Consider the following 10,006-nt stretch of genomic DNA (forward strand, 5'->3'; position numbering starts at 1 on the left):
TCTTTTTTTTTTAAATTTTTTTTTTTTCAACATTTTTTATTTATTTTTGGGACAGAGAGAGACAGAGCATGAATGGGGGAGGGGCAGAGAGAGAGGGAGACACAGAATCGGAAACAGGCTCCAGGCTCCGAGCCATCAGCCCAGAGCCTGACGCGGGGCTCGAACTCACGGACTGCGAGATCGTGACCTGGCTGAAGTCGGACGCTTAACCGACTGCGCCACCCAGGCGCCCCTACCTTTTTTCAAGTTATTTTAAATATTAACTGTCTTTCTGTTCATGGCTTTTTTTTTTTTTTTTTAGCTTCAAAGTGCCTGGTTTCTGACATGAGATAGTGCTGTGAAAAAGGCAGATTTTTAGCTGATTTTTTTTAGGTAATTAGAGTTATCAGACCCTGGAAGTAGAGAAGTTGCTCCCTCCTGTGTTGCTGGCCTTTGGAAGGGTAACCCACTGCTCTGTCCTGGCAGGATCGGCCGTCCTTGCAGCTGTACCAGCCAAGAGTTCGCATCCGAGCACGAGAAGGTGGTAGGGGAACCTCTGTGGAGTGCCCTGGCAGGAACAAGGACGAGGCTGAAGATTCAGCACAGGGGGGTTCCCAGAAGAGCGAAGAGGCAGGGTGAGTCAGCGCACATGTTTGGGACCTCCTATTCGGCATTCTGTGGGTTAGAGAGGGCATTCTGGAAATGTACAAATCAGCCTTGAATCTAACCTGCAAAGTGAATTTACTCCTTATAAAGAAATCAGAAACTAGAAATATAAATGTGGCATAGAAACATCTAGAAACCATTCTTAAGAAAGAAGCAATCTTTTAAAAAATTGAAAAGTTGTCATAGATTTTATTATTTTTAGTATAAAGTAGTATGTATCATTTAGCCAAAATAGCCTGTACTTTGAGTTCTACACATTTGTAAGTGATCTGTTGGGATTCATATCACGTAGTATGTGAGCTATTGTTCGGGGGAAGGGAGGGCTCTCATTCCATTGTAACTCGGTGATACAGACACCTGTGCCATCTGTCCTGAAGATTCCCCGAAGTCTGTATTGTGTTATAGCCCCTGTGATAGAACTTAACACTGTATAAAATCTGACAGCTTTAAGAATTGCCCTTTTAGCAATGTGGCCACTGACTTTTTTACAGTCTTTTGATGGATGTGCTCATGGTTTATAACCACCGTGATTTAAGGGTTGCTGAGACAACGTAAGGGCATTATTTTGGGACAAGGATAACTTAGTTATGGCATCTAGGGTTTTTCTTTTCGCAGTCTGAGGCAGTTTTATTTTGAAATGACTCATTGGAACTTTCTGCAGTTATGTGTTCTACAGTATTTTTTAATGTTAGTGAAATTTTTAAACATTAATGTATTTTTGGCACTATGCTTTGAACCACTTACTAAATAAAAATTTTAGTTGCTATGAATTTGAAGTCCAGTTGTACTTTTCCTACATCAAATTCTACATAATAAAACATTGCTTTTTAAAATGTAGCTTTAGGGGCACCTGGGTGGCTCAGTCGGTTAAGCATCTGACTTCAGCTCAGGTCATGATCTCACACTTTGTGGGTTTGAGTCCCACGTCGGGCTCTGTGCCAACAGCTCAGAGCCTGGAGCCTGTTTCAGATTCTGTGTCTCCTTCTCTCTCTGCCCCTCCCCACTCTCGTGTTCTCTCTCAAAAAATGAATAAACATTTAAAAAAAAATTTTTTTAAATAAATAAAATGTAGCTTTAGTTATCTGAGAATTTTGCTGGTTGTATCTATTCCTTTCTAGATATGAAACATTTATCAAAAAACTTAGAATACTCATTTATCATTAAAAATGTCTGTCAGACATATAGTCTATTCCATGCATTGCTATGCCCTTGCTCTTGACTGTGGAGCTCCAAGAATTTGGCGGGGGGAGGGGGCAAAGGACTTGCTGTGATTTAGTGAGGTCTATGTGACCTGGTGGGGTCAGCCCTGATGGAAAAAGGGTAGGTGGGTAGTAACTATTTAGATGTTGCAGGCTCTCTGGTCTCTGTTACAACTTGCAAACTCTGCCATTATGCAATACATAACAAATGGGCAGGGCTGTGTTCCAATAAGATTTTATTTATAAAGATACATAGCAGGCCATATTTGGCCTGTGGATCGTACTTTGCTGACTCCTACTTAGACTTTGGATCACACTGGATTTCCTGATCAGTGAGACACTGTGTCCTCACTGCTCACTTGGGCTTTGATCTGTAAACATAAGTACAGCTCAAAATAGAATAAGAATAAAGCCTTGAACACAAGACCTGAAACCATCAAATTTCTAGAAGGAAACACAGAGGGTTAGCTCCTTGATACCAGTCTTGGTGATAATTTTTTATATTTTGACACCAACAGCAAAGGCAACAAAAGTAAAAATAAACAATGGAACCACATTGAACTGAAAAACTTCTTCACAGGAAAGGAACCTATCTATAAAATGAAGAGGCAGCCTATGGAGAGGAAGAAGATATCTTCAAACAACATACCTAATAAGGGGTTAATATCCAAAATATGGAAAGAATTCATAACAACTCAATAGCAAAAAAACCCAAATTACCCAATTAAAAAAGAAAAAGGAGCAAAAGACCTGAATAGACATTTTTCCAAAGAAGACATCCAGATAGCCAACAGGTGCGTGAAAAGGTGCTCAGCATCACTCATCACCAGGGAAATACAAATCAAAACCACAATGAGATACCACCTCACACCTGTCAGAGTGGGTAAAATAAAAAAGACAAGAGAGCAAGTCTTGGCAGGGATGTGAAGGAAAGGGAACCCTCATGCAGCATTGGTCGGAATGCCAAATGTTAGAGCCACTATGGTTTGCCAGCATGGAGGTTCCTCAAGAAATTAAAAATAGAACTACCATATGATCCATCAGTGCCACTGTGGGCATAGATCCAAAGGGAATTGGAAGCACTACCTCGAAGAGATATCTGTTCACATGGTTGTCACAGATTATTCACAGTAGCCAAGGTGTGGAAACAGCCTTAGTGTCCACTATGGGTGAATGGATAAAAAAAATGAAGTGAATATTATGCAGCCTTAAAAAAGGAAACCCTGCCATTTTCAACAACATGGATAAACTTGGAGAGCATTATACTAAGTGAAGTAAGCCAGACAGAAAAAGACAAATACTGCCTGCTATCCCTTATATATGTACAGCCTAAAAAAAAAAAAAAGTCAAACTCCTAGAAACAGAGTAAAATGGTGGCTGCCGGGGACTAGGGCATGAGGGAAATAGGGAGAGGTTAGTGAATTTCTGTTATTCAGTTATAAGATTAATAGGTCAAGGGTCTAATGTATAACATAGTGACGATAGTTAATACTGTATTGTATAATTGGAACTTGCTAAGACAGAATTTTCTCACCAAAAAGAAGTAAATATGTGAGGTGCTATTTATTACTCAGTGTGAATCCTTTCATAATGTATGCATTTTACCAATCGGTATGTTGTATGCTTTAAATATATATTATAAATTTGCTTGTCAATTATACCTCCATGCGGCTGGAAAATAAGTAAATAAAAAGTAGCTACATCCTGTGAAAGATTCTTGAGATCTGTCCCCAGGGCTTCGCAGACATCACTTTGAGATTACTGATTTAAAACAATAATACGTTTGTATAATGGACTACTTCGGTATAAAACACTTCCATGTACACTCCCTAGTTTTGGCTTAGACTCATTTTTAAGATGGTTGGGCAGGACACGACACACATAATCTCCCTTTTACAAACTAAGAAACAGGTTTAGAGATGTCCAGCACTTGTTGCTGGCAAAGCCAAAAGCTGTTTTCATATTCGTAAAGTTTTTATTACTAATTACCCAGAAATAAGTTTTTGAGTTTATCACATGTCTAAGAAATGATAGAAGGGGCGCCTGGGTGGCGCAGTCGGTTAAGCATCCGACTTCAGCCAGGTCACGATCTCGCGGTCCGTGAATTCGAGCTCTGCGTCAGGCTCTGGGCTGATGGCTCAGAGCCTGGAACCTGTCTCCGATTCTGTGTCTCCCTCTCTCTCTGCCCCTCCCCCGTTCATGCTCTGTCTCTCTCTGTCCCAAAAATAAATAAACGTTGAAAAAAAAATTTTTTTTAAATAATAAAAAATAAAGAAAGAAAGAAAGAAAGAAATGATAGAAATGTTAAAGAATATTCTTCACATGGGCATTGCCCATGGGAGCCCGTATTGTGGGGAGGGCTCCCATGACCAAGGAGTGGGGTGGGGTTGGCCACCTGTTGGTTCACTTTCTAGTAATTCCTTTGCAAAACTTTCTTTTTTCTGTTTCTCATTTTGGATTTGTTTTTGGTTTTATTCAGCTACCTATTTTATTTTTATTTTTATTTTTCAGAGAGAGCACGAGCAAGGGAGAAGGGCAGAGGGAGGGAGACAATCCCAAGCAGGCTCCATTCTAAGCACAGACCCTGATGCAAGGCTCGATCCCACAACTCTGAGATCATGACCTGAGCGAAAATCAAGAGTTGGATGGTCAACCGACTGAGCACCGCCCCCCCAGGCGCCCCACAGCTACCTAATAATTTTAGTAATTATATTTAAACATGAACATAGCAAAGCAGAGCATTAACTATCAGTATTTTAATGGCTCTCAGTCTTGCTAGTAAATTAGAAACACCAACTGACTGAAGTAATTCCTCAAATCTGACGTGAAATAGGTACCTTGAAGAATCTCACATACATCTTTGGAAATAAGTTTTCACTTGCTTGATAATAGTATTACCAAGTAATTGTCTCCCACTTAATGAATCACATGACAGTGAAACACTTGGGGAGGGTGAGGTAGCTCACGGAGCAACAGGTTCTTTAATACAAGTCTTAGGAAGTCTAGTGGATCATGTGGCCCCAGGAACTAAGGAGAGGAGTGGTTATGGCTCAGCCGCAGTCGTGACATGGAGAGGACCTCGGGTGGAGAAGGGCATGAATTTCTTCACATTATGCCATGAGAAAGGATTTTTTATTTTCATCTGTATGAGTGAATTCTCATTTTTAAGTCTATTTTCTTAACTCTGATGAAAAGAGAGGTAATTATACTTTAGACAGATTTGTTTTCTGTTCTATTCTTCCTGTCTTTAAAATTAAGAACATGTCAGAGATTAAAATGGAGAATTTAAATGGATATTTGATCTATTCAATCCGTGTTAATTACTACCAAAAAAAGAAAAAAAAAGTGAAAATAAGTTTATTTTCAGAACAGTGTTCAGAGTCAAGAGGGTTGTTTTTTTGTTCGTTTGTTTGTTTTTCCCCAAGCAAATTAGCCTGCTTAAATCCACCAGGTAATTTCTTCAACCCAGTCTCAGCTTTAGTAAGGTTTAATGATAGTCATTATTATATGAAAATTCAGTTTAAATCCTTACTTTTAAAAGTTTGTCACTTCAGTCAAGTTTAGAAAAATGCTGTCTTCTCTGTGTGTTTCTGTTGGCCTGCATTTTGGTGGAAAGCTTACAACTTCTTGTAAGTGTCTATCCTTCTTTGTGTCAAAAGCATGTTTGTCTTGTAACATGTTAAATTTCTCCCCAAGTTCTTCACTGTTACACATCTAAAAAAATAATTACATAAGTAACTTTGTATGACTAAAGGGATAAAAGGTAAGGCATCTTGGCCAATTTAAACACAAGCAGTCTACCCCATAGAAGAATGGCATTTTTCAATGATAATAGCATTTTTAGTAGAATAAATTATTGTCATGATAGAAAAATCAAGGTGCCAAACTGAGAGCCGTGTGCCTACATATAATTTGCCCAGTTATACATGCACGAAGTAGCCACTTCTGCATCACTGGGACCATGCTTTTTTTTTTTTTAAACGTTTATTTTTGAGAGACAGCGCGTGAGTGGGGGAGGGGCAGAGAGAGAGAGGGAGACACAGAATCTGAAGCAGACTCCAGGCTCTGAGCTGTCAACACAGAGCCTGACGCGGGGCTCGAACTCACGAACCGCGAGATCGTGACCTGAGCCAAAGTTGTACGTGTAATTGACTAAGCCACCCAGGTGCCCCAGGACCATACTTTCCTGAACCAAAAAATGGAACAATTGATTTGACAAAGGATTCCTGTGTCACTCGGGTGTGAGGGCCAATATAGGAGATGCTCTTTGGGTACAAAACTGCTGGCGTTTCTTAGATGTCTTAACAGTGATAGAAACCATGATATTCACATTCAAGCCTTACTATGGACTAAACTTGGTCTCCACAGGGTTCACATGTTGAAGTCTTAACTGCTTCCTCAGTGTGGCTATATCTGGAGTAAAGAAGTAATCAGTGTTAAATGAGGTCATAAGTATCGGGCTCTGATCTGATAGGATTAGTGTCCTTGTAGGAGGAAACACCAAAAGGTGCCCACGTGTAAGTTAGGAATGCCTCACTAAGAACCAAAACAGCTAACACCTTGATCTTGAACTTCCAGCCTCTAGAACTGTGAGAAGTGTCTGTGGCTAAAGTGGCCCATCTGCAGTATTTTTTTTTTTCATTTTAATGTTTATTCATTTTTGAGACAGAGACAGAGTGCAAGTGGGGGAGGGGCAGAGAGAGAAGGAGACACAGATTCTGAAGCAGGCTCCAGGCTCTGAGCTGTCAGCACAGAGCCCGACGTGGGGCTCAAACCCACAAACTGCCAGATCATGACCTGAGCCAAAGTTGGATGCTTAACCAACTGAGCTACCCAGGTGCCCCCCATCTATGGTATTTTGTTGTGGTGTCTGGAGCTGTGAGAAAGGCCTGTCACTGGAAACCCAAGGGCTAAGAGTGTGCAGGACATTAGGAAGGAAACCAGTGGTGGCTCCCCTCTCCTGGATCATTCCAACAAGATTTGGTCATTCCTGTATTAGGAAGGAAATTCCTCAGGCAAAACTGCCATATCAAAATATAAAATGGAAATATCCTCACACTCAGCATTTGAACTCCTAACACTGCACCCTACAGACAGACCTGCACATGTACAGACAGTAAGCATGCCAGCTGTCCCTATGTTCTGCCCACTGCTCCTCAGCAGCCATGGCAGAATACAGACATTGAAATGTCCACAGTGTGTCACAAAATTACAAGTACGGGATGTGCTTTAAATAGTTCATAGATATACAGGATGTCTGTGCTAGAAAATGTCTGGAAAGATGTGTACCAACATGTAAGAACACGGTCAACCAATCTGCAACAAAGGAAGCAAGAACACACAATGGGGACAGGATAGTCTCCTCAGTAAATGGTGCTGGGTCTGGACAGCTACGGGCAGAAGAATGAAGACGGATCACTTTTCTACACCACACACAAAAATAAACCCCAAATGGATTAAACACCTAACAGTGAGACCCGAAACTGTAAAACTCCTCAAAGAAAACATAGGCCGTAATCTCATGGATTACTCAGCCTTAGCAACATATTTGTGGCTACCTCTCCTCAGGCAAGGGAAACAAAAGCAAAAAGAAACCATTGGGACTACACCAAAAAGAAAATCTTTTGCACAGCAAAGGAAACCGCCAACAAAACAAAAAGGCAACCTACAGAATGGGAGAAGATATTTGTAAATGACATATTTGATAAGGGGTTAGTATCCAAAATATATAAAGATTATACAAATCATTACTGGAAAAAAATAATCTGATTAATAAACAGGCAGAAGACCTGAATAGATATTTTCCCAAAGACACAGATGGTCAAAAGACACATGAAAAGGTGCACAACATCACTAATCATCAGGGAACTGCAAATTAAAACCACGATGAGAGATCACCTCATCCTGTTCAGAATGGCCAAGATCAAAGACAAGAGATAACAAGCGTGGGTAAGGATGTGGAGAAAAGGGAACCTCGTACACTGCTGGTGGGAGTGTATTGTGGAAAATGGTACAGAATTTCCTAAAAAAATGAAAAATGGGAATACCATATGATTCAGTAATTCCACTGCTGGGTATTTTCCCAAAGAAAATGAAAACACTAATTTGGAAAGGTATATGCACCACTATGTTTATTGCAGGATTATTTACAATAGCCGAGATATGGAAGCAGCCCAGGTGTTCGTGGATAGATGAATAAAGATGTGGTTTGTATATACCATGTAATATTACTCTAGTCACAAAAAAAGTATGAGATCTTGTCATTTGTGACAACCCGGTTGGACATAGAGGGTGTTATTGTAAGTGAAATAAGACGGAAAAAAAGTAATACAAATGATTTCACTCCTATGTGGAATCTAAAAACACAAACAGAAACAGACTCATAAATACAGAGAACAAACTGGTGGTCGCCGGGGGCCGGGGGCGGGGGGTGGGGAGGATGGGCAAAATGGGTGAAGGGAGTTAGTAGGTACAAACACAAAACGTACTCAAGCTTTTAGGAAAAATACAGGAACTATTCCACAATTTAATAGCAATTGGAGGTAGGATTAAGTGATTTTTAGCTGTTTTCTAACTTTTAAATAATGATTATATACAAAGATAGATTTTCATTGCTTCTCATTCCTAAGGAATTCAAAATTTATTTATTACCAAATATCTACAGATGCCTGAAACAATATGTGTAAAATTAGGAATTTGAAAAGTAATTCTTTCCCCAGGGATCTTTGTTAATCTGCTGCCAAGTTTCTCATTGAAGGACACTGGTGAAAACCACACTTAGGAATTTCCATGCAATTTCTTTTTCTGTTTTTAGTATTTGCTTAAGTTCAATTAGAAACTGTATTAGTACTGTTTTTAACATTCTCTTTAATATGTGTGTTTTAACACCATTTACCTTGAAATGCAGCATGATGCATTTCCTTTTGTTAGAATAGTTTTGCCTACAGTGCTCATTGACCTTATATTTTACAAAAGACCACTTTATCTTTCTTTCTTGGTGCTACTTTTTCCTCTTGAGCATAACTTAACCAGTTTCTTAGGCTGTAAGTAAAACATATTTTATCATTGCCAAAATCCAGTGCATCATTACATGAAGTTAAGGTTTTCTAAATCATGCCCTTTCTCTGGGGCGCCTGGGTGGTGCAGTCGGTTAAGCGTCCGACTTCAGCCAGGTCACGACCTCGAGGTCCATGAGTTCGAGCCCCGCGTCAGGCTCTGGGCTGATGGCTCAGAGCCTGGAGCCTGTTTCCGATTCTGTGTCTCCCTCTCTCTCTGCCCCTCCCCCGTTCATGCTCTGTCTCTCTCTGTCCCAAAAATAAATAAATGTTGAAAAAAAAATTTTTTTTAAAAATCATGCCCTTTCTCTTTGAAATTCTGTGTAATATTTACCAGTAAAAAATACATGCACACACGTGTGTGTGCGTGTGCACGCGCGTGTGTGTGTGTGTGTATATAATATTTTAAGGCCTTACCTTTTGGAATTTTTTGCAGGTTTTTGAGAGCTGCCCAATGTCATCCAAATCAAGAAAATAGAAGATCTGTAGCATTATGTTGTCAGGCATGTGAATTAACAAATCAAATTTTCCATGATGCAGATTCAAAGAATAATCCAATGATACTTCTTTCCCAAACACATTGTGCATCTGCCCTAAACATCAGTGAGAGAGAGAGACAGAGACGGGTAGACACAGGCAGAGACAGACCAGGTTATAATAGGCCAACTCAGTCCCACACACTCTCAAAAAACATCACTTGATTTGAGGAGCACCTGTGCTTCTTCACAGAGGGTATACCTATCTTTGTAACAAAGCCATATTCCTACTGAAAAGATGGGCATCATTAAGCAATTCCAGTGTCCCTCAAGTGAAGTAACAGCATCTCACATTTATGATGCTCTTTACTTGTAGTCTACAACAGTCCTTTGAAGAGGCAGTGTAACCACTCTGGGAGGTTCCTGCATTCCTTCGTCACATTCTCTCCAAGCGCCTCTGTGGGGCAGGCACTTTTATAGGTGTCGGGCATAAGCAGTGAACACAGCAGACTAGTCCCTGCATCCTCAGGGCTCATACCCTTCCTTAAACATACAAGGAGCTGAAACTCCTAAAAGGTAGGGTCTTCCTCGAATCTTCCAGGTCATAAGTGCCAGAACCAGATTGTCTAGA

General features: G+C 40.2%; 1 protein-coding gene across 1 annotated transcript in view; it reads left to right on the plus strand.

The window, feature by feature from the left end:
• The window catches only part of UPF3A (UPF3A regulator of nonsense mediated mRNA decay), a 30,230-nt gene extending 20,581 nt beyond the window's left edge, over positions 1 to 9,649 (plus strand). Inside the window, exons 10-11 of the mRNA XM_047082160.1 lie at positions 466 to 614; positions 9,336 to 9,649. Coding sequence (XP_046938116.1) covers positions 466 to 614; positions 9,336 to 9,600 — 414 coding nt within the window. The 3' untranslated portion in view covers positions 9,601 to 9,649. The remainder of the gene's footprint in view (positions 1 to 465; positions 615 to 9,335) is intronic.
• Positions 9,650 to 10,006: the final 357 nt, after the last annotated feature.

Source organism: Lynx rufus, unplaced genomic scaffold (assembly GCF_022079265.1).
Source record: "Lynx rufus isolate CCGP_SWC_20201006 ecotype Redwood Valley unplaced genomic scaffold, mLynRuf1.p SCAF_1, whole genome shotgun sequence".
In the NCBI taxonomy this organism is placed as follows: domain Eukaryota; kingdom Metazoa; phylum Chordata; class Mammalia; order Carnivora; family Felidae; genus Lynx; species Lynx rufus.